Source organism: Dipodomys merriami, unplaced genomic scaffold (genome assembly GCF_024711535.1).
Source record: "Dipodomys merriami isolate MVZ:Mamm:240054 unplaced genomic scaffold, mDipMer1.0.p SCAF_19, whole genome shotgun sequence".
NCBI lineage: Eukaryota > Metazoa > Chordata > Mammalia > Rodentia > Heteromyidae > Dipodomys > Dipodomys merriami.
Genome location: NW_027203270.1, coordinates 2,420,407 through 2,445,548, shown reverse-complemented (window position 1 = coordinate 2,445,548; position 25,142 = coordinate 2,420,407). Strand labels below are relative to the sequence as shown.

General features: G+C 40.3%; 1 protein-coding gene across 1 annotated transcript in view; it reads right to left on the bottom strand.

Moving 5' to 3' along the window:
- Positions 1-9,278: 9,278 nt before the first annotated feature.
- Positions 9,279-25,142, bottom strand: part of LOC138830573 (myosin-8) — a 32,962-nt gene continuing 17,098 nt past the window's right edge. The window contains exons 21-39 of the mRNA XM_070026963.1: positions 24,450-24,705; positions 22,247-22,489; positions 21,976-22,152; positions 21,750-21,895; positions 21,571-21,661; positions 20,954-21,343; positions 20,211-20,337; positions 19,821-19,939; positions 19,521-19,717; positions 18,134-18,317; positions 17,889-18,054; positions 17,668-17,792; positions 15,624-15,932; positions 14,789-14,992; positions 12,727-12,852; positions 11,037-11,207; positions 10,760-10,864; positions 9,963-10,058; positions 9,279-9,556 (exon numbers count right to left, since the gene is read on the bottom strand). Coding sequence (XP_069883064.1) covers positions 9,407-9,556; positions 9,963-10,058; positions 10,760-10,864; positions 11,037-11,207; positions 12,727-12,852; positions 14,789-14,992; positions 15,624-15,932; positions 17,668-17,792; positions 17,889-18,054; positions 18,134-18,317; positions 19,521-19,717; positions 19,821-19,939; positions 20,211-20,337; positions 20,954-21,343; positions 21,571-21,661; positions 21,750-21,895; positions 21,976-22,152; positions 22,247-22,489; positions 24,450-24,705 — 3,382 coding nt within the window. The 3' untranslated portion in view covers positions 9,279-9,406. The remainder of the gene's footprint in view (positions 9,557-9,962; positions 10,059-10,759; positions 10,865-11,036; positions 11,208-12,726; positions 12,853-14,788; positions 14,993-15,623; positions 15,933-17,667; positions 17,793-17,888; positions 18,055-18,133; positions 18,318-19,520; positions 19,718-19,820; positions 19,940-20,210; positions 20,338-20,953; positions 21,344-21,570; positions 21,662-21,749; positions 21,896-21,975; positions 22,153-22,246; positions 22,490-24,449; positions 24,706-25,142) is intronic.

Genomic DNA, 25,142 nt, shown 5'->3' with positions numbered 1-25,142 from the left:
TAGATACTCCTAGAAATTCAGATCTGTGTTAAAATTCTCCAGAGTACCAGAGAGTAGCTTTTATAATAGTTGTGCCATAGTGGCTCATCTGTAAAATATTTGAGTGGGATCATAGCTTTTCTGCCAGTGTTCCATTTAAGCACAGCAAGAAAGAACGTTTTGAAAAAAGGACCCTGGCAGTGAACATATGTTCAAGGGATAATTTAAGATTTCTGTGAGCACTATGTTTATTTCTCAAGGCCTCATCCGTCAGTATGTTAAAATTCACTCAGTATATGTTAACTTGTACTGAATACAAAATCATGCTATAAGATGGAGAGGGCCTTGATTAACTAGGATGAAAATGAAGGAAAGAGTAAGCTAGAGGGATACCACAAAGGTAGGACCCATAGGACTTTCATAACTGCCTGATTGGATGTGAAAGGTACAATAAAAGACCTTTGCCTTTTATTTAGTATTCATTTCAATATAGGAATCCTGGACTACAGTATCACCCAGCATCACCACAGGGAGAAAACAAGCTGAGTTTTGAGACATATCGAGTGGAGATAGTGGAGATGTCTAGTTGGCAGGTAGATATAAGGATTCAAGGTTTAAAGGAGAACTCAAGATTAAGGATGTGGGTCTCTGTGTTCAGGAGTGTCAGTCACATAAATGTGATCGTTAAAGCCATTGTTAAAAATTTAACTTTCATGGAAAAAATCTGCATGTTGAGGACCTGGGAAGAAGCAATGAAAACAGAAAAACAGAAGAAAAATAAACACAAATAAAGCTCTTTCTGTAAACACTAGAGTAAGAAAGAAAAGATTCTTGTTGGACTCAGAAGACTCAAGTAGATCCACATCTGCTATGGTTTGAAGGCTTGATCACCAACGTAACAGCATTAAAGGGTCCTTAAAGAGATGGGAACAATGGCTGGACACGAGGCTTCATGCCTGTAATCCTATCTATTTGGAAGATGGAAAGACGGGAATCATAGTGTGATTTTAGATTGCACAAAAATTTGGCACACTATACACACACACACACACACACACACACACACACACACACAAAAGCTGGAGCAGAGAACTGGTGGCAGTGTCTGTAATCCTACCTACTCAGAAAGCTGAGACCTAGAGAATCATAGTTTGAAACCAACCCAGGCAGAAAAATCCACAAGACTCCATCTTTAAAAATAACCAGCAAAGGGCTGGGAAGGTGGCTCAGAGGTAGAGTGCTTGCCTTGCATGCTTGCGGCCCTGGGTTCGATTCCTCAGCACCAAATAAGCAAAAAGAAAAAAGCCAGAAGTGGTGCTGTGGCTCAAGAGGTAGAGCGCTAGCCTTGAGCTGAAGAGCTGAGGGACAGCGCCCAGGCCCAGAGTTTAGGCCCCACAGCTGGACCCCCCCCCAAAAAAAAAATAACCAGCAAAAACTAGGTGTCTTTGGCTCATTCCTATAATCCTAGCTACTCAGGAGACTGAGATCTGAGGATCAGAGTTCAAAGCCACCCCAGGCAGGAAGGTCCATGAAACTCTTATCTCCAATAAACCACCAGAAACCTAGAAGTGGCACTGTGGCTCAAGTGGTAGAATGCTAGCCTTGAGCTGAAGAGCTCAAGCCCAGAGTTCAAGCCCCATGACTGATAAAAACAAACAAAAAAACAGCAAAAAGCCAGACTAGAGACATAGCTCAAGTGGTAGATTGCCAGCCAAGTGGGCAAACCAAGTAAACACAAGACCCTAAGTTCAAGCCCCAGGACTTCTGTTAAAAAAATAAAGGAAGAAAAAGAAAAGAAATGGGGTCTAGTATTAAGTAAATCATGATCATACCTGTGAAGGAAGCAATGCTGATATCTCAGAGTGGACTATTTTCTCGTAGGAGTGAATTAGTTCCTGAGAGAGCAGATTGTTATAAATTAATAGATCTGCCTCCTCTTTGATTCCTTGTTCTATCTCTTGTCATGTGATCCCTTCAGCACATTTCTGCTTGCCTCTTAAATATGTTCCTGCTACCATGCTATCTACTGTGTTGTGGCAGAGACAGAGGGACCTTACCAGACACTGCAGCAATGAGCTAAGGAAGTCTCTATAAAATTTCTAGCCCCAAGCATTATGTTACAGTAACAGAAAACAGACCAAGACAACATCTTTCTTGTGCCATTTACTCATTCTAATAAATTGCTTCACATCTCCCCGCAACTCTAAAGCCTTTACCTCAACGGCAAAATCAGAACTCTTCATTCTGTTTCTGCTTCACTCTCGAGGATGGTATGGGTACCAAAAATGATATGGTCTATGCCATCTACATGTGGCTGTGTCAGCATGTAGTCTGTTTATCTAGTCCACTCAAACTGGACATTTCCATTTCTGCAGATACCAACTTTGGCAAATTGTCCATAAACACTGAAAATATCCTAACTGACAGAGACTTTACTGAGGATTTTGTAGGGGAAACATAGAAGAAGATTCTGTAACCTATCTTAGAGTACATTATACAGTTTCGATCAGACATGACTGTTCGACATTTCTGAGGTTCCTTCATATGGACGTTGGTGGTCACTTCCTTTCTTCCCCTGAGGTATCTCTCACTGTTAGTGACACTCAGTTCCTCCTCTATGTTGTGGAGCCATTCATCTCTACTAAAGATCTTCAGTCCTACCCATTTGATTACTCAGCAACAAGAAAGTCTTCTAGTAGAACAGATCACTTATATTCTAAGAAGCAAGTTTTATAACCACCTATATGAATACATATTTTATATATCAAAAGAAATATGGTATAAAAATGTATCTAATACATATATAAACCCTCCACATGTGCCTTTGTAGAGGAAAGGGATTTTAGTTACTTTTTGTCTTTGTTTCTTTTTATAAACAGTTATATTAATGTATCATCTACATACAAATCCTGCACATACTTAACATATACAATCGGATGAGTTTGGACCTATAGACATATCCACTACACAACTGCCACAATGAAAGCAATCAACATATCCACCTCAAGTTTTGTGTGTGTGTGTGTGTGTGTGTGTGTGTGTGTGTGTGTGTGTATGTGTGTGTGTATGTGTTGTCTCATCTTTATTTTACAACTATCCATTGTCATCGACAGCTCTCTTATCACACATTCACTTCCTCGCTCTCAAACCTGAGAGAAATTCTGTGAACAAAGATTTTCTCCAGTCTTCTTACAAAACTATTTCTTCAACTCTAAAGCAAAGACCACTTTCTTATGAGTGTCAAAAGAAGTCGAGGGAGGTGACATGTTCAAGGGAGAGTATTTGTAAAAGCACTGCAGAGAAGCTGAAGAAAGATGATCAAGAATAGAGCACTGGATGGGTCAGGGAGGTGACCTGACAGTAATGTCAGCAGGATGATGGGGGTGGCAGCTCTGATCGCAGGGGATTAAGGAATGAGGGAGTGTTAAGGAGGAGGAAAAATATTTCCTGATTTTCCGAGGAGAGAGTCTTGCCACCAGTCATGATGCATTCAAAGGAGATGTCAATCTGAATGGCGTAGTGAGGGGGCCATGGAAGCAAAGCCAAACACAGAAGAAGTATGGTCAAGGTCATCCCTCAGAAGGTGACTTGAGAAGAAAGGGCAATTAATCGTGCTGATAGTGGATCATGCCTTACTCCCCACAACTCAAGCTGTCTAACAGCTTATGTAACCAATACAATTTGAAAAAGCAGTAGTGAGTTCACTATCCGTGACAGAAGTTTCTGGGTGAAAGTTAGAGGACAGGTATAATAATAAAGGAAACTAATTCATATCTGATTTGAATGAGAATATTAGATTCTAGACCTAAAGGAAGTTCTACATATTATCTAGTCTAATTTCTACCTTGAGGGAAACTCATTAGAATGTGAGGTTCTGGACAGATCACCTAATTTATGCTAAAGAGAAAAACTGACACTTCCTTATTCTGCTGAAACACAAGACAGCAAAGACCAGAGCTTTCAAATGTAATACATAACCTTCACTGCTGGCATTTGCATACTGAAACTTCGCAAAGGAAAACTTGATAAGGAGCTATCAAGACCACTATTTAAATCGATTCTTATTAAATGTCAGTGAGGAGATAGAATTATCACAGTTTTACAGGTAGGGCATTGGTGAGTTTAGGTGATCAGTCATACATACAGCAAGCGGCTGACAAAATGAGAAATCAAACATGTTTTTACTCCAAGTCCAGTTTGCCTTTTCACTACAGGACAGCTGCTTCTGGCTTTGCAAGATTCTTTTAGGTACTTATAGTCTCAGAGTTATACACACCAATCAGAATTACAAATGAATCAGGAATCCTTCTCTGTAAACAGCATAGAAGGATTATACAGGCAGCCTGGGAACAGTCTGTTCAGAGAAGAAATTCTGCCATGTCTTTCCGGTAAACTACAGACTTTTCTGCCTGGCTTTATACTTGTAGCCAATGCCTTTAGAGAGAGTAAAGGTCTACTGCCACTTGCTTTGTTTCTTAGCTATACTTAAACCTTATTGGAATAAAGAAAAATATAACAAATCGCTTTTAATTACCATTGGGTTATAAATGATGTATCTTTAAAAAAAGAAGCTATATCCTTTGCTGGTCACAGTTAACATTTGTGATTCTATCATTGATGTCTATATGATAATGTAGTAACTTCAATTGTGCTACAGATTTATGTTGGATAGTGATCAAATTAGGGCAGTTACCATAGCCATCACCACATGCATTTGTTATTCCTTCATGAAGAACATTCAAAAGCATATTCCAGCTGTTTCCAAGTATATAATATAATATCTTATAGGTGACTAGAGCCATCCTACGGTGCTATAAAGCACCACAACGTATTTATCCTATTGTGATTGATTGATTTATTTTTTTACCCATCAGTCAAAGGCTCCCCAACACCCATCCCTAATTCCTCCTCAGGCTCCGGTTCTACTTCCAGGAGATCCGCTCTGTGTGTGTGCAGCTTATAAGAAGTCTTCATGTGAGATAGGTCATATCGGGTTGACCTGCTTTGTTCTGCTCAATATTGCTTCATTTTGTTAAACAATATAATTGTAGCAGGGCACAAATAGCTCACACCTCTAATCCTAGCTACTAAGGAGGCTGAGATCTGAGGATTGTGGTTCAAAGCCAGCCTGGGCAGGAAAGTCGGTGAGACTCTTATGTACAATTAACCACCAGAAGACCGGAAGTGGCACAGTAGCTCAAGTTGCAGAGTGCTCGCCTTGAGTACCCGGACAGTGTTCAGGCCCATGGTTCAAGCCCCATGACCGACCCCCCCCCCTGCCCCCATAAAAAGGTTATTGAATATCCACTTTTCATTCAACTAATGTTTTAAACCATTGTTCCAGGCGCTATAATCAAAAATGTGTTTTCTCAAACTTCTTATGATCTAGCTGTAAGGAGGGATGTTGGTTATAGTACTGATCAAAAAGATGGATGTGAGACAATGAAGAGAGGAAGAGGAGAGGAAGACTGTAGTCACAAAATCCCATGCATATCCTACAAAATTAAGAAAACAGAAGTAGGAGGTAGGGTTGGAAGTGATGGTGATGACCAAAGGGGTGACATTGATCAGGATGCATTGCATTCATAAACTGCTTTGTTGAATGGTAAATACTTTGTACAACCCTTAAGGATAATAAATGTATATTATTAAAAAAGAGAAAAAGACCATGTGGAGCTTGAGTAAGATTCTAAGTGTTCCAGGAGAGAAACCATGGCTCAAGCTTCCAAAGGTGAAGGGCAGAACTTCTGGGAGTGGGAGGCAGAGAACAGGAAGGCAGACCTGGTGCTCAGCTTCGGCTATGGCGGGGACCTGTGTGGAGGCCGTGCTGGGTAAGTAAGCATACAAGTGAGAGTTTCCGAGATACCGGGGCTCTATTTTTGCTGTTTGTGCTGTGTATTTCTATAGAATAACTGCGTGAAGGAGTGTGTTGTGGTAGAAAGTGGGTGAAACCACCTGGCAAGTGAGTGTGAAGGCCGGGTGTGTGACAACCCGCCTGAGTCAGAAGGAACATACTGGATCATTCATCCATTCATTCACCATTCATTTATTCCTTGAAATGGAGGGCTGCCATACTGCCGGGGCTGGTCTCGCATGCCCAGACTCATGTCATTTTCCTGCCTCAGTCTCCCGAGGGCTGGGCCTACACTCAAGCTTCTGCAAAACTCTGAGATAATTCTCAGCTTGCCAAGGCCCATCTGAAGTTCTTCAGTGCATGCACAAGCATGTTATAATAACGTGTACACATGTGCTATGTCACATTATAATAACACTTATGTAGATACACACACACACATGTACTGGGTGTGGGTACTAAAATCTGCATCCGATGTGGAAAAGATGATTCTGCTACTGAGTACTACCTACCTCATCTATGCGTCTATCTATCTATCTATCTATCTATCTATCTATCTATCTATCTATCTATCTATCTATCTATCTATCTATCTATCTATCTATCTATCTATCTGTCTGTCTGTCTGTCTGTCTGTGTGTGTGTCTGTCTGTCTGTCTATCTCTGTATCTATGTATGTAGTATGTATGTATGTATGTATGTATGTATGTATGTATGTATGTATGTATGTATGTATGTATGTATCTGTTTTGCCTTGATGCTGGCTAGGTTTTACTTTTAACAAGATATTTTCTGTTCCTTTGTTTAAAAAAATATTTGCTATATTAATATTAGAAGTGTAAACAAGTACAAACATACACAGAAACCATTTTTCTTAGTCTATTACTAATTAAACTACACCGGAAGGAGCTGAATGGTCTTTCCTCCCTGCAGGGAGAGTTATTACCCATTTGGGTATCTAAAAGTGGAGTTATAGCTCAAGAAGTAGAACACTAGCTTAGCTGTAAGTGAAAAAGTTGAAGGACAGTGTACAGACCCTGAGTTCTCTCTCTCTCTCTCTCTCTCTCTCTCTCCATCCCTCCCTCCCCCATCTCTCTCTCTCTCTCTCACTTGCTCTATTACTGGCACAAAACAAAACCATCACCAGCAGCAAAACACAAGAAAACATGCGGATGGATGCTTTTAACAGAACCTTTTCATGTTTTAGCTCTCATGCTGTTCCTTGTTCGTTTTTCCAGCAGAATAGAATTTCTTTTACGAGCTAAGAAAATAGTCCAGTCATGTGAAGGTCAGGCTAGTGGAATCTAAGAAAAGCCCTGCTTTGGGCGCCTTCCCCAAGATGGGACGTTTTTCTCCTTCATCACGGAGAAGCGCTCTTTTTTTCCCCTTGCAGCCTCCGGAAGCTGCATCTTTGATGACCCTTAGAGCGTGGAGGGCTCATCAAGTTGGTAAATTCCATCCTTAAGTACGGCTTAAGGATCTGCCCACTGCTGATTCCTCAGCTTCCCGCTTAGGAAAATGTGACCGAGTAAGTCTCCAGTAAAGTTGCCTGGGGACACTGATACGTGGAACATGTGTCCAAACCTCTGCTACAGCCAGGAGGCAGAATTTTTACGTGTGCTCACCAACAGCTGCTGGGTGTTAGCCCTGGAATGTTAATCCCTACCAAAAGCTGGGATGAAAGGTGACAGCTTTTAGCAGCTGTGCTAATGGCCTCATCCACCAGTGACCCTCTCCTCTTCACCTTCGGTGGTCAGCTTTGTCCATTTCTTTGATGAAAAATGGATAGGGAAGCTTAAGAGGCAACTTATTTTCATTTACCTTAAAAATACGAACCTCTAAAAATGATCCCCAAGTGGAAAATATAATCAGGCTGAAGAAAAATTTTAGTTTAATATTTTGATGCTACTGGAGTTTGAATTCAGGGCTTGATACTTGCTAGGCAGGCACTTTAATGATGAGCCACACTTCCAGCCTTGTATAAAAACTTCTTTAAAAATCGATAGATTAGCCTGGTGCTGGTGGCTCACACCTGTAATCCTAGGTGCTCAGGAGGCTGAAATCTGAGGATTACTGTTTAAAGCTCATCTGGGCAGAAAAGTCCCAGTGAGACTCTGATCTCCAAATAATCATCAGAAAATTGGAAGTGGCCCTGTGGCTCAAAGTGGTAGAGCACTAGTTTTGAGCAAAGAGCTCAGGGACAGCACCCATGACAGGCCCCATGACTGACCAAAAAACATGGATAAATGTACACATTTTATACCCACACATATGTAGAGGAGTGTTTAAATGTAATTATTTTGTAGTGAGAACTCTTAACATCTATTCTCAGATTTTAAAGAATGTAATATATTGTCATTAGCTATAATTATCATGCTGTAGTCAGCAAGTGTCTTCAGATTCTTTTTTGTGTTTTAATAATTTATTTCTTTTTATTTTACTGTAGAATTAATTGTATGGCTACATTACAATTCATTTATGCTCACCTTACATTGGTTACTTGGTCTTTTATTATTTTTTAATTTTTTTAGCAGTATTGAGGTTGAACTCAGAGCCACACCTCCAGTCCAGTAGCTCTGGGCTGGTATCTTATTATGTTTTGTTACTTTCCTAATGACTAGTGATGTGGATCAGTATTTGGTACTTGTTTGAAATTCTGTATATTTTCATTAGTGTAATATTGGTTGCTTGCTTTATTCTTAATGGATTTTTAAGTTAGTTATAATCGTTCTACTTTTTCCCCCAGCAGTACTGGAAACAAAACACATGGTACCTTGCCACCACTGAGCCTGATTTGCTTTTGATAAGTCTTTTATGAGAAACATAAACTGTAAAACCCTTTGTGTGTGGCTTGTCTTTTCATTCTTTTTTACAGTGGTTTTCAAAGAGGAGACATTTTAAATTTTGATGCACTCTTTACAACTTTTATGGCTTGTGCTTTGGTGTTGTATTTTAGAAATCTTCACATAAGCTGCCACGAAGATTTCTCAGTGATTTTTTGGGTCATTTTTATGATTATGTTGTGATTTCCTCTTTGATCTTGACTTTTATTTGGCAGGGATTTTTGAAGTCTCCCCCTTTGTTTTAAACCTGTTATAGATTGGACAATTTACTGTAAAGGGTTGAGGTTGATAGGGGTTGAAAGGTTGGGATAGATGCTAGAAGGTAGAGTGAATAAATGACCATGTGGGAAGTCACTTTCAGGGCTTTTATCATTGTTACAGCAGAATGTAACAGTCTAGAGAGATTTAACACAAGCAAGTTCTGAAAAAGGTATCTGTGTGTGTATGGGGGAGGAGGTAGGGTAGGTAAGGGACTGCTGGGTAGAAGAGAAAGTTTACAACATTGAACTTTCTACCAAGCCATTGTAGCATTAAAAAATAATAGCAAGGGGAGAACTATATTTAAGAGTTAACAATTTTGCAAGTGAACCAAAGTAGTCTGGTTTAATTCATAAAATTACTGTAATTTTTATTCAACAGTAAGAGAAAAATAAATAGGATAAAGCAAGTGGCCAAACATAGCACATTTTGTGCAAGTCTTCAGCCACTTGGGATCCTCAGGTAGGTGTGTTTACTCTGCGCTGATTTTTGTGTGAACCTCCCGGCTTTTCACTCGAAGTTTGTTGACTTGGGATTCAGCAATATCAGCTCGCTCCTCAGCCTCCTCTAGTTCATGTTGGAGCTTGCGGAATTTAGCTAGGTTAACATTGGATTGTTCCTCCTGAAAATAAAGATAAAATAGTGAGTATTAGACTTTGTGGTTCTCACTGCCATTTGTCACTAGATAAGATTATGTCCTTTCTTCAGTCAGATATTTCCTTTTCATGTTCTGTTTCTGTAGCTGACTTCCAAGTCTGCAGATTTATAACTTTAGTGACAATTTTGACTTGAAAGAACAAAAAAAAAAAAAGGTTTTTTAAGTGGAGGAGACAGCTTCTTTTCAAGTCCGCATGACTGTTTATATGTGTCCTGGGTAGAAATGAAGACATGATCAGGAACCCTCTTTGGGCATCTCAAAGTCAAACTATAACTTTGGGGACATATTAAATATTGGTTTGCTACCTCTAAACACACTTTCTTCTTCAAAAGAAATTTTCTTATTTCCTTAATGGCTAAAAGATACTTACCGCTTCCTCAGCTTGTCTCTTGTATGATTTCACCTTCGCCTGTAATTTATCCACCAAGTCCTGCAGCCTGAGAACATTCTTGCGATCTTCTTCAGTCTGAAAGTTTGAAAAAATGACGTGTATTCAACTCAAAGAAATCTATCTAGTTCTAGTGGTAAAAATAAATCACTTGGTATGCTGGCAGGTAGATCTAAGGTAAGCCTGATCACTTTGTGGCTATCCTTCACAGTTATTAACAGTAGACATTCTTGTTAAGTATGTATTGTATTTAGGCACTGTATTCAAGAATCATACACATTTTCTTTAATACTACCTCCCTGACCTGGGAAGTAGATGCTGTTATTTCTATTTTATAGGAAAAGAACTAGAAGTTCAGTGCACAAAGTAATTCATTCAAATTTAAAAAGCAAGAGAGACCATTAGAACACCTAGATTGTCTTTAATACCTACATTCTTTTATCTTAGGCCATTTTACTTCTTCTTTCTTCCCTTCCCCCTTTCCTTATCTTTCCTCCTGCCCCTTTTTTCTCTTTCATTCTTTTGTACTACTGGGGATGTCATTTAAAGCCTTGGTCATGCTAGGCTCTGCCACTGAGTAATAATCTCGGTCCCATGTTGTTTTCTAAAGGCCTCCTTGGTCTTCCCAGAGTGGCATATGCCTGTGTTAAGCAACTGTGTCTTTTACCCCCATGCATACAGTGCTAGTATTTATTTATCAGTGCCGCCACATAGTTAGCAGAGTCTCACTTTTCCTCTGGGCAGGAAGTCTGGATGTTCTAGAAAGAGATTTCCCTTACCTGGTAGGTAAGCTCCTTCACCCTTCTCTCATGTTTCCGTAACCCTTTCACTGCTTCAGCATTACGCTTCTGTTCATTTTCAACCTCTCCTTCAAGTTCACGTACCTGAAACCAAGAAAGATACATAGGCAGCGGGAGACATTAATTAGCCTAGGAGCTACTCAAGGCATCATTTGGGTGTTCCTGATCTCAGGAGAGGGAGGCATGTATATAGGAAGAAAGAAGGGGTAGAAGGAATGCCCTTTTCCTTTCCAGATTCAGAGACTGAGACACCCACTCTGGCCTCCAGTTTCTGGATCTGCTTCTTGCCACCCTTCAGAGCCAGCTGCTCAGCCTCATCCAGACGGTGCTGCAGGTCCTTCACTGTCTGTTCCAGGTTCTTCTTCATCCGCTCCAGGTGGGCGCTGGTGTCCTGCTCCTTCTTCAGCTCCTCGGCCATCATAGCTGCCTGAAAAGCAAAGGAACCGAATCAACTCCAAATGGATCAAAGACCTCAGAGTCAAAACAGACACTCTGAAAACATTACAGGATGGAATAGGAGAAATCCTAGGTTTCCTTGGCACAGGCCAAAATTTTCTTAATAGAGACCCAGAAACACAACAAATCAAAGAAAGGTTGGACAAATGGGATTGCATGAAATTGCAGAGCTTCTGCTAGCAAGATCAATAGAAAGCCCACGGATTGGGAGAAGATCTTCACTAGCCATACAACGGACAGGGGTCTCATATCTAAAATATACCTGGAATTCAAAAAAATTAAATTCCCCAACAACAAATCCTCAAAGAAACAACTGCCCAATAAGTAAGTGGGCTAAAGACTTAAAGAGAAACCTCTTTGAAGAGGAAAGAAGGATGGCCAATAGACACATGAAGAAATGCTCAACCTCCCTAGCCATAAAGAAATACAAATCAAAACAACATTGAGATACCACCTCACCCAAGTTAGAATGGCTATAATTAAGAAGTCTAATAACAACAGATGCTGGAGGGGATGTGGACAGAAGGGAACCTTACTGCATTGTTGGTGGGAGTGTAAACTTGTTCAACCACTTTGGAAAGTAGTATGGAGGTTCCTCAAAAGACTCCACATAGAGCTCCCCCATGACCCAGCAATCCCACTTTTGGGCATTTACCCTAATGATCACAAACAAGACCATACTAAAGCTACCAGCACAACTATGTTTATCACAGCATTATTTACCATAGCTAAGATATGGAAGCAACCCAGATGCCTCTCAGTAGATGAATGGATCAAGAAAACGTGGTATATGTACACAATGGAATTCTATGCCTCCATCAGAAAGAATGACATTGTCCCATTTGTTAGGAAATGGAAAGACTTGGAAAAAATTATATTAAGTGAAGTAAGCTAGGCTCAAAGAAACATAGGTCCCATGGTTTCCCTTATTTGCAATAACTAGTATATGTCTGAGTCAAGCAGAAAAGGTCAGATAAGTTGATGTTAGGTGAAATGAACCCCAAGATAAGTATTCAAATGTTTTTTCTTTCATGCGATTGTTTCTAATACATTTATAAGATTATTTCTTTGCTGCTTTGTATGTCCCTCCCCCATGGTATAGCCCCTGCTTTCACTGTATTTGATGTTGGTATAATTTGTGGAAGGGAAGGGAAAAAACAAATCATTTAAATAGGGATACAGGTGGACCCATTGTAACAATGAGATGCACAAGTCGTTATGTCAAAAAACCAACTTTACAACTTTGGCTGGGCAGCGGGGGGGGAGGGATGGGGAGTGAGGGGGAGGATGGGAAGCGATGGGAAGGGGAAACAAAGGAGGAGGCTACAATGCTTGACAAGAAATGTACTCATTATCTTGCCCATGTAATTGTAACTTCTCTGTAAGGTATTTTCACAATTAAAAAAAACAAAGGAACCAAGAAAAGAATGGAACCTGGTGATTGTGGGTGGCACAGTTGTTTGGGGATGACGAACACTCATTTTGCTTACATCAGTGATGGCCTTCTTAGCCTTCTCTTCTGCATTGCGTGATTCTTGAATGACTTCTTCCACCTCACTCTGGAGCTGTGAGACGTCATTTTCTAATTTCTTCTTGGTATTGATGAGGCTGGTATTCTGTTAAAATAGTGGAAATTTGTAAGATTTGCAGTTTCTCTTTTTAGGATTTTATTAATGTTTTATTGTTGGTTCCACAAAGGGGACTTGATGCCACATTTCACTCATCTTTACTTTGTTCAGTGCAAAATAATAAACATTTACAAGGTTGGAAATTCCTTGCCCCTACTCCAATCAATGCCTTAATAACCAACTGATTTTTGCATAAGGACCTCTGAAGTTTAAGAATGCCTTTACTGTATTATGATGAAAGGGGTGACATTGATCAATATGCATTATACACATAAATTGACAAGGTGAATGGAAACTCTTCGGTTACAACTACTTAAAGGTTATTATTAATAATAATGCCTTTATTAGCTTGTTATGGGAGAATATGTTTATAATCTCAGCACTTGGGAAGCCCAAGGTCAACCTACCTCTATAATGAAATCCTGTCTCAAAAGAATATTTATGGGCATTGATGATTTGTTCTTTCAGTTATATTTCAACCAGACAGTATTAGTATTCTGTCCTTGAAAGTTGGGAATATTGTGTTATAAAAGAATGTATTTTCTGGGCATGGAGGCTCATGCTTTTAATCTTATGTACTTAGGAGGTAGAGATCATGAATATTGCCGTTTGAGGCCAGCTCAGGCAAAAAGTTAGTGAAATATGATCTCAGTCAATAAAAAGCTGCATGTCAGCTGGGCCCTGGTAGTTTATGCTACTTAAGAGGCTGAGCTATGAGGATTGTGGTTCAAAGTTAGCCTGGGCAGGAAAGCCCCTAAGACTCTTATCTCCAGGTAACCACCAAAAAAGTGGGAAGTAGAGCTGTGGCTCGAGTGGTAGAGCACTAGCCTTGAGCAGAAAAGCTTAGGAACAGTGCCCAGACCCCAAGTTCAAACCTCAGGACTGGCATACACACATACACAAAAAGTTGGGTGCAGTGGTATGAGCATACCTTCTCAGCCATTTGGGAAGCACAAATAGGAAGATTATGGTCCAGGGTAGTTGGGGCAAAAATGGGAGACAACTAAACAAAAAGGTGTCTATTTGTGGTAATGGTTCAAGTGGTAGAACATCTGGCTGGCAAATAGTAAGCACAGCACCCTGAGTTCAGATCCTAGTACTCTTACTTACCCCCCCCTCACCCCCCATAAAAAAGTAGGGAAAGAAAGAGTAGATTTTTAGTGCCTGGCATGGGAATTTCTTTCTTTTTTTGGGGGGGGGTCTTGTCGTGAGGCCTGAACTCTGGGCCTGGGCGTTGTCCCTCAGCTCTTTAGTTCAAGGCTAGCGCTCTACCACTTGAGCCACAGCACCACTTCTGGCTTTTTCCTTTTTGTTTATGTGGTGCTGAGGAATCGAACCCAGGGCCTCAGGCATGCAAGGCAAGCGCTCTACCACTGAGACACCTTCCCAGCCCCGGGAATTTCTTAGAAGGAATATATTTTCTGTGAGTCGATCATGGTTTGCTCCTTTGGGGAACTCTGAATTTGTCTTGTGAAAATATTTCTTAAGAGTTTCAACCCAGTAGGTCTTGAAGGGAAGCAAAGTGACCTCTATGGGTATTCTGACATGCTCAGCATCATAGTGACATAGGGTTGCTACTGCATTTAATATCTGGGCAAGTCAGTGGTGCTGAATGCCCTTTAGGACACAGAGACAGTAAACAAGATAAAGTTCAAATGACCCTGATAAATGCCACATGAAACATTTTCAGAGTTTGGAGTTAACAGGTATTTTTTACTCATGATTATTCTACCATATTGTTCTGACAATAATTCTTTTAAAAACCGCTATGTTAAAATTAAGAGAAAGCCTTTGTTTGGAAGAAAATCTAAAACAGAGAAATAGAACACACACCCAAATGATCTATAATCCCATCACCCAAAGATAACTTCAGTTGATATTTTAGAGAACACACTCATCACCTGTGCACTAGTATTTGTCTCACCTGGGTGTGGAGGAGTTGGACACGCTCACTGGCATCCAGGAGCTCCTGTTCTGCAATTTTCCTGCTCCTCTCTGTCTGCTCCAGCGTGGCCCGCAGCTCCTCCACCTCAGCCTGCAGCAGGTTGGCTCTACGCTCCACAATTGCCAGCTGCTCCTTCAGGTCCTCCTGGCCCCGGAGAGCATCATCCAGGTGCAGCTGTGTTTCCTTTTAAGTTAAAAAAATGGTCTTAAGCATTCTGAAGAGAATGTGAGCATCCCATAAGAAGGGATAAAAGGATATCTAGCCACCTGGAGCAGCAAGTAATATGCTCATCAATTGAATGAGACTAAGCGTAGTGATATGACTTGCTTAGGGTGAGAGGAAAATTACCAGGAAACATACGGTTTTGTTGTATTTTTATTTTAGTTGGTTATTTCTCCACTAATATCAAGTAATCATAGAGCATTTCCACATGCTCTCTCAGTTCTTGACATCCATTATTTCATTTGGTCCTCACAGTAGTCCTTGATGTGAGAAGTTACATTCTTACTTTGTAGAAGAAAAAAAAAAAAAAACCAAACAGGTTCTGAGAGTTTAAATGACTTCCCTAAAAAAAACCAGGCAGCAACAAGATTTAACATCAGGCCTTTCTGGTTCAAAGGCTTTCTGTTGTAGCTTAATCTCTGGGCTTCTGTTTGTTTTATATACAATTTTTTGAAAGCTATTATATTCGATGTGTATTTAAATTTAGATATCACCGTACATCCAATTGCATAACTTTTAAGAGGAGACTTTGGGGAATGGCTGACAAGTAAAGTCCCTGACTCCTCTGAGAGGCTCATGTGAACCCATCTACCTTTAAGATCCCTTGGGTGTTTCTGTAGTTCCTCAAGCTTTCTGCAGCCAAGCGGTTGGCATGGTTGAGCTGGATTTCCATTTCATTCAGATCTCCTTCCATCTTTTTCTTGACTCTCAGAGCATCATTTCTGCTTCTGATCTCCGCATCCAGTGTGCTCTGCATGGTTTCTACCACTCTGATATGGTTTCTCTTCAACTGGTCAATTTCCTCATCCTTCTCAGCAATTTTCCTGTCAACCTCAGACTTGACTTGGTTCAGCTCAAGCTGGATGCGCAGGATCTTTCCTTCTTCATGTTCAAGAGATGCCTTCATAAAGCAGTGATTAATTAGTAGTAGAAAATAACTTGAGGATTTAGAGTCTATTCCATTGTGAGCCAAACTCTTATTGATATCATTTTTTTCTGATTATACAGTACAGTATCTCTAGGAAACTTTTTTGAGGAATCATTGTTTTCATTTATTCAAGCACAGATCATATAGGGCAGCACTTTAATAAGGGTATTTTGTGCTGTATAAATATTCATGCTAGTATTAGCAAAACTTTATGATTATACTTACATATCCTAAACATGAATTCTAAATCTCTTACTGATTAAAACATTGATGTGTGATGATCTGGTATAGAGTATAGAAATTATGTCTAAAATATATGTTTTATATTTTTGTGTAATATAGAGTAGAGATAATATATATAAACAAAAACTATTGTGCCTTTGCTACCAGATAACTATTTTAATGTGGCCTATTTTTTCTAATAGTTTTTCCTACTATCTATAACAATGTTTGTGTGTGTGTGTGTGTGTGAGTGTGTGTGTGTGTGTGTGTGTGCGCGCACACATGTGTATGTGTATGTTTTGAGAGAGGGTCTTTCTGTGTGACTCAAACTGGCTTCAAACTTGAGATCATACTGCCTCAGCCTCCATTATTCCTATCAGAAATGGAAAACATTCATGGACAGATGTATTCTTCTTGTTGGCTGCCTGAGACCTGTCTGCCTGCATTGATAATTTTGTATGGCCCATAGTGATGTTATAGATATCTAAATGGTCCTTGGCAAAAAGCAAAGTTTCCCACACTTTGCATGTTTTCATAATCGAAGTTGTGTATGCTAATCTGTCTCATATTTTCTTTTTTATTTATTTATTTTATTTTTTGTGAACATACTGTACAGACGGGTTGCAATTACATGGGCAAGATAATGAGTACATTTCTTATCAAGCATTGCAGCCTCCTTTGTTTACCCTTCACATCCCTTCCCAGCATCCCCCTGTCCCCCCAATCACCCCCTTGCACCAAAGTTGTAAAGTTCGTTTTTGCTGTGTCATATTTTCAAAAGCGGATATTTACTTAAATCTACCATAAATATTTCCCATATTATTTATACTTAATGACTGTGAAATTCCATCCCATGGCTATTCTAAAATTTTCTTATACTTGTTTTTGGATTAGACATTTTTTTCTTAAATGTTTGCTTTTTTCAAGATTATTTTTATGGTATAAATTCTAAGAAACAGTATTGATGAGCCAGGGCGTGTGTGTGTGTGTGTGTGTGTGTGTGTGTGTGTGTGTGTGTGTGTGTGTGTGTGTGTGTGTATTTTTTTTTTTTTTGTCTGTCATGGGGCCTGAACTCTGGGTCTGGGTGCTGTCTCTCAGCCCTTCAGCTCAAGGCTAGTGCTCTGCCACTTGAGCCATGGGGCCTGAACTCTGGTTCTGGGTGCTGTCTCTCAGCCCTTCAGCTCAAGGCTAGTGCTCTGCCACTTGAGCCACAGTGCCACTTCCAGCTTTTTCTGCTTATGTGGTGCTGAAGAATCGAACCCAGGGCCTCATGCATGCAAGGCAAGCACTCTATCACTGAGGCACCTTCCCAGCCCCAGGTATTTATATTTTTAAGAATTTTGGTAGCTGTTACCAAATTGCCCTTCTTAAAGGTCATATGGATTCAAATTCTCACCAACTCCATAGTCGTGTACCCAGACCATGGTACCATTACCCACTTTGAGCATTTTCTCAGGCTTTTCTGCCACAGCACAGTAACATATACCTCAGCTTCTTCTAAGGCAGCCTGAATATCACATTTCTCTTGTTCTACTTGCTTCTTAATTTTCTCCAATTCATGAATTTGCTTCCCTCCCTCTGCAATCTGCTCAGTGAGGTCAGAAATCTCCTCTGTGGATGAATAGACAAAGGAGACATGTTTGAACTGATGGCAGCAACGTGGAAAGGTCAGAGCTACCTACAGTAGGGAACAGTTCAAGAACTCACGCTGCAAGTTCTTATTTTCCCTCCTCAGTGTTTCCAGTTGGTCCAGGGATTCTTCATAGGCATTCTTCACCTTGAACAGCTCAGTACTGAGAGAACGGGACTCCTTCTGGGAGGCCTCAAGTTCAGCCTGAGTTTCCTCATACTTCTGTTTCCATTCTGATAGGACCTGAAAAGCAATGAAGTGTCAGTTGGTGTAAAGGAGAAGGAAGACCAAATGTTTATAAAGTTTAAGCAGGCTAGACTACCTTGTCAAAGTTCCTTTGCTTCTTATCGAGAGCTGCGCAGGCAGCATTGGATCTCTCCACGTCAAGCATGAGATCCTCCACTTCATTCTGGAGTCGCTGCTTTGTCTTCTCCAGGGAAGCACATTTGGCGTTCACAGCTTCTACGTGTTCCTCAGCGTCCTGCAGACGCTGGGCCAGCTTCTTCCTGAAAAGTAGTCAAGACTTGGCCAAAGCCAAAAGCAAGGTGATAACTTCCATGACCCCTTCCATAGTCTTGCTCTTTACTGGCAAGGGGCATGTAGTTTTCAAAACTAGTAGCCAGAATGGCTAGAGAAAACTGGAAAGCTCCAAAGTAGTGAACCGTTAGATTCAAGCCGTTGATCTGTTAATAAATTCCTAAGAGATGCTTTTGTTACTGCCTCTACAGATACAGCATCTCAGAACTTTGAGGACTTCCAGTTGGTGATGATTGTAAAAATGACTAGAAAAACAATTTTATTTATCTATTGAGTGGTTTTAATTTTTTTTTAAATTTGGTTAGTTGAGAAGTGCTTTGCTGTATAGCCCAGGCTGGCTTCCAACTTGTGGTTCTCTGGCCTCCACTTCCTGAGAGTTGGCATTATAGACCTGTGTCACCAGGCCCAGTTATTGATTGACTACATACATAATGCTCATTCCAAAAAAGGGTTGACACTGAATATATACTTTTATTAGGAAAAATACACTGAGCCTAATTATTTGTTTCTATAAGAATTTCCATTTCCTTTTATGTATTTCTTCCTTAGAAAATAGCCAGTTTCTTCTGATCATACCTATTTCAGGGCAACTCATACTATTTAAACAAAGGCAAGTTGTGTTTTTCATTTGAATTGCCTATATTCTTTCTTCATTCTCATTTGTATGGTAAGTGTACAGCCTTAAGGCACAGAAAAGCCTTTAACCTTGATACCCAAAGGAGGTCTACTTGAAAGTATCCTTTTATTCTACATAAAGACATTAAGATCAACTCTAGACATTTGATGTGGCTTAGTAGGCCCCCCCGCAATGAGTTTTATGAGTTAAATCTGTCTATTGAATGCTGAAGAAGTTGGCCTCTGAAGCCAGAACATCTAGTTCCAACTCCAGCTATAATGTTTATTAAGCACATTCCCTTTGGTTAGTTGGTTAATGTATTGTACTTCAATGTCCTCATCTGTAAAATGAAGATAGGAAGAGTGATGAAACTGTGATAGTATTATTAGGAAAACTAAGGGAGCTAATGTGTTACAGTATGTGACACATAATATGCACTTAATAAATGTTAGCTTTGGCTATTTTTGTGTTCTCATCATTATAGCTATGTATGGGAGTTGCCGAGTTTGGCAGCTAAGAGGATCTGTCTTTCTCTTACAGAGTTCACAGCACATACTTGGCCTCCTCCAGCTCCTCCGTGCGCTGGATGGCGTCCGTCTCATATTTGGTTCTCCACTGGGCAACCTCACTGTTGGCCTTGGACAGCGCCCTCTGCAGCTCGGCTTTGCCTTCCTGCTCCTCCTCATACTGCTCCCGAAGGAGGTCACAGTCATGGCGGGAGGATTGCAGGGCATGGGCCAGGGCGTTCTTGGCCTGCAGGAGTGGCAGTTCAGTGACTTTAATTTAAAGCCCCCAAGGAAAACCTGACTGGCATACTTAGGTTTGATTAGCCGAGATTGTCTTTGGTAAAACTCACTTTAGTTTCTTCCTCTAGTTGACGTTTCAGCTCCTCAATTTGCTGAGTAGATGCCTGCTTGCTTCTAGAAAGCTGAGAGACTAAAGCATCTTTCTCATCTAATTGTCGAGAATATTCACCTAAGAATAATAGAATTAAAGGGATTTTTAGTGCTATATATTTGCTTCGAAGTTTTGGTATAGAAATGGAGATGAACAAGCAGAATTGCCATATGAGTATAATAGGTAAGTTCACTATTTATTCTTGTCCAATTTTTTCTTTTTAACTTGCCCAGACAAAGTCAGATAGTTTGTTTATCCCCACCAATAATGTGGGAATATTACTTAGTTAGAACTTCTGGAATCATTATAGGTGGTCCATGGCTTTGGGACCCAGAGGCAATGTATTAACCTGCTTCGGTCTGTAGACGCCCTCTCTGCGCTGTCAGTTCATTGATCAGCCGCTGCTGCTCCTCTTCCTTGGTCTTCAGTTCACTCACTTGATCTTCCAGTGTACGGCACATCTTCTCCAGGTTTCCCTGTAAGATGTATAACGATACGAGATAAGACATCGAATGCAGTAAAAAAAAAAAAAAAATTAAACCTTGGTTCTTTTTTTTTGTTGGTTGTGGGGCCTGAACTCTAGGCTGAGAGCCTCCGCTCTTCAGCTCAAGGCTAGCGCTCTACCATTTGAGCCACAGCACCACTTCTGGCTTTTTTTGCTTATGTGGTGGTGAGGAATTGAGCCCAGGGGCTCATGCATGCTGGGTGAGCACTCTACCACTAAGCCACCTTCCCAACCCCTAAACCTTGATTCTTAAAATATTTTCATGTGAATACATTTATGGTAAGTGCAGTAGTAGGAAATTGTGACATCACCTCTGTGGAATATACTAGGAAAATAAGCACACTGAATAGATCATGTCCCTTCACATGAATAGCTGTGTTGGAATGGTATTGATACTTGTTTATAAACAAGTGGCTGTTGAAATCTTGGTGGGTTCTCACAAGCCGTTAAAATAATAGAAACAGAGTAGACTCTGTTAGGATAGAAAATATTTGAGCAGTGGTATAAAATGCCTGCAAACCATGCTTATTTAATGGCAGAGAAAAGTGGATAGTTGTTCTTACAAGTCATTAGACAGTACTAGATACCTTGGCTTTAGAAATGGCCTCTGCATTACTGCTGAGGTCATCAATCTCCATCTTCAGCTCACTCTTCTCCTTCTCCAGCTTCTGCTTGACCCTCTGCAGGTTGTCGATCTGTTCCCCGAGCTCTGCCATGCTGTCTGCCTGCTTCTTCCGAAGAGCAGCTGCCGTGGCTTCATGCTGCAGGGTGGCCTCCTCCAGGTCCCTGCGCAGTTTCTGGAACTCAGCCTCCCGCTTCTTGTTCAACTCGACCTGAGCAGAAGTGGCTCCACCGGCCTCTTCCAGCCTCTCGCTGATCTCCTCCAGTTCCCGGGAGAGGTCAGAGCGCTGCTTCTCTGCTTTGGCCCTGGAGGCCCGCTCTGCCTCGATTTCCTCCTCCAGCTCCTCAATACGGGCCTGAGATTCAAAGAAACATATTAACATAACATTTTCTCAATGTTTTTTTTGGTGTTCAGAAAAGTAGAATTAAGGAGTTGGATACAATGATGTATACTGTAATCTCAGCACAGCTTGAGGAGCTCAGGCTCTGAGCCAACCCAGGCTACATAGGGAGACCATGTCTGAACATACTCCTTCCAACTCAAACCAAGCCATCACCACAATAATAAAAGAAGCGCACACACCTGCAACTCCTTTATTTTCTTCTGCAGTTGAATTTCTACTGCTTGTTCATCTTCAATTTTGCTGATCAAATTGCTGATTTCAAATTCTTTTCTTTAGACCAAAGAATAAGACATATTAATACTCAAATGAATTGAGAGACAATAGCATATTGAATTTTTTTTTCCCCTGAGGTACCTACTTTTTAAGCTTTTCATCAAGCTGTTGTTTGTCATTTTCGATATCCATTGTGGATTCTTGGGCCAATTTGAGATCACCTTCCAGTTTCCTCTTTGCTCTTTCTAAGTCCATTCGGAGTTTCTTTTCTTGTTCTAGAGATCCTTCAAGCTAATGAGAAAGTAAATAGGTCAAAATTGAAAGTGTATTTTTAAGAACAAATAGTTAAAGAATATTTAAAATGTGCTTACATCATCCACTTGCTGCTCTAGCTTGGTTTTAGCTTTGGTCAGAGTGTTGACTTTGTCCTCCTCTGCCTGAAGGTCATCCAGGGTCTGCTGGTGGGCCTCTTGGAGGGCCTTCTTCTCCTTGGTCAGCTTAGCAATGGTCTCATCCAGGCCTGCCATCTCTTCTGTAAGGTTTTTCACCTACAAAGGTGAAGAATGAAAGCTCTCTGTTAGAAAATGACTCCACTGGTGGCAGAACCTCAGTGTAGAACATGTAGCTGAATGTGTTTCATACCTTGTTCTCTGTGGCATGCTTCTCCTTTTCGACCTTGGCCAGTGTCAGCTCAAGGTCATCGATGTCTTTCTTCAGCTCTGAGCACTCATCCTCCAGCTTCCTCTTCTTGGCGGTCAGCTCAGCATTGATCTCTTCCTCATCCTCAGCTCTCTCTGTCACCTCTTTGATTTTGGCCTCCAGCTGGATTTTGTTTTTGATCAATTGTTCACATCTTTCCTCTGCATCAGCTAAGCTATCTGCTTCCTATGGATAGATTCATTAAGATATTTTGAGGGTCTGTGATCTATTTTGAAACTTACTCTTTATACAGAATATTAGGGCTTAATTGACTTTTGTTGAATTTCTCACTATGAATATAAATGCAGCTTTAATTGAACATTATTACATGGCAACTAATTAGAAATATGACTAGGTTTAGAAGCAAACTATTCTACAAAAGGAAACTAAGATTCTTGTTCCGAAATCACCTTCCTTATGTATGATCTTGGCAAGTTGCTTTATTTCTCTTGAACTCATTCTTTTCATTTGTGAATAAGGAAGTACTGGTAAATGCTTGTTAATTGCTTTTTAACTGTAATTTTCAAAGACTATGGTTCAGTGAAATTGGCTAGTTTTAAGACTATGATATAGTGACATTGGCTAGTTTTGATTTTTTTATCATTACTTCCTTTCTCAAAGGATTGGCTGCCAGGTTGAATTTTTAAAAAGCTGAAAAGAAAAATAATGTAAGCACATTTCTATGCATAATTTTTGTACACTCATACTTTTTTGATGGTCCATAAGAATGCTATAATTATCCAAAATTTTTCATTTCCATTTAAAGAATTAGCATTAGTCTCGTGTATTTTTTTTTGAGGGGGGGGTCCAGTTGTGGGGCCTGAACTCTGGGCCTGGGCGCTGTCCCTCAGCTCTTCAGCTCAAGGCTAGTGCTCTACCACATGAGCCACAGAGCCACTTTTGGCTTTTTTCTTTTTGCTTATGTGGTGCTGAGAAATCGAACCCAGGGCCTCAGGCATGCAAGGCAAGCGCTCTACCACTGAGCCTCCTTCCCAGCCCTCAAGTGTATTTTTCAGTGTATAGGAAAATGATGTTCCATTTGCTTGTGGCTCACACCTTGTAATCCTGAGATGACAGGTAGGTACCACAGGTGAGGGTCTCTGGTGTTTGACTGGGCTGGCCTGGAATCTTAATCCTTCTGATCTCAGCCTTCAAAGTAGCTAGAATTCTATATTTAAAGCACGAATCCCCATCAAGAGCAAGTAATTGTGAGAAATTGTATGGTGTCATCAAATTTTTATATACAACCTTTGTGTTGAGATGTGGTCTTGATTTTTTTTTCTTTTTGGGAGCCTGGGCTTTCCTGGAACTGCTATACATTCCTGGTCTCAGTACATTTATTGCATATTTATTCTCTTACTGACTAACATGTAGAGAGATTAAGATGGAGAAGGTGTGTTCTTATACTTTCAGGAAAAGGTTTCCTGTCTATAAGGGAAACTAGCAAAAAACAGAGTTCAAAATAGCTTAAAACTTTAAGAAAACTTTTTCATTTTCACAGGTACTTTATAAAATATTTTGGGGCTTATTGATCAAGGAATGAGGGGTTATGTTTATCTAGAGTGCTGTTGCCAGACTTCTTCCCCACTTTGACTGTAGCTCGGTCTTAGATTCCATAACAAGTATGGAGAATCCTGTTCACAACAGAGAAATCACCAGGAGAGAATATAACATTATCTTTTATTCAGTCTTCAGGTCAAGTAAATGGACAAGTATTTCCTGAGTTAAATCTCAGGGATTGAGGAAAGAAAACAGAGAAAGGAGATTAGTTATCTTTCCTGAGTTTCAAGACCATCTCATAGACTTGCATGTAGAAAATAGAGCTATACTTTTAAGTCTGGGTTGATGTAATCAAGGCAAAGGGGTAAAATATCTGAATGAGGTTTGGGGGCTTGGCTTTAAAGTGTTCCTACATGGCTGTCAAATTTTGTGCCATTGTCCAATGTATTCCTCAATCTTTGATTTTCATTTTGTAATTTACATTTAATTGTGCCTTTCTTCACAGTATTGTGAAAGATATGTGAAATGCTTAAAAAAATTCTTGAGATTTCTTTTCCGAAAAAGTCCATTTTAAAAATTCAAGTCTCTGTATGTCTCTCAGAAGAAGGTCTAGTAATGTGGCACATTTAGAATTTAGAGTACTCACAGATTGAACCTGAAGTTGCAGGTCATTTTTCTCTTTCAAGAGAGTGACCATTTTTTCCTCCAGTTCCTTCCTTTTCGCCTCTGACTTGGCGAGCTCATCCTTGGTTTTCTGGAACTCTTCCTTCATGGTGGCCATCTCCTTCTCAGTCTCCGCACTCTTTAGCAAAGGCTTGATCTTGAAGAAGAGTTTCATCCAAGGCCAGTGCTTGACATTCATGAAGGCCCGGACATTGTACTGGATGCAGAAGAGAGCTTCTCTGAAATGATAAGAAAGTGTTGGCACAGTTTGATCTAAGGAAGGCAATGGCATTGCTGTTTGTTACAAACAAATCCTATGTTTAATGAACACTGAAGCCTATCAGTGACATATCAGATTCGGTTTATATTTTATGGAGAGTTTACACACCCATCTACACTTGCACACTCATAGTGACTTGCACTCTCTGTGACTCCTTGGACAATATGATTTCATTCTCAGTCCCTTTGAAAATAGTGAAAAAAATAGTGAATTGTTTGTATGGCCCACAAATACAATTGGAAGTTTATATGACATATAATAGTAGTTTGATAGTGGGGTGTGGCAACAACAATAAATTGTTGTGCTCCCTGGCCATTGACATAGGTATGTAAACTGTGAAATGGCAAAGGGTTTTTTATATTTGTGCTGCCTAAACTATGGCTGTGATTTGTTACC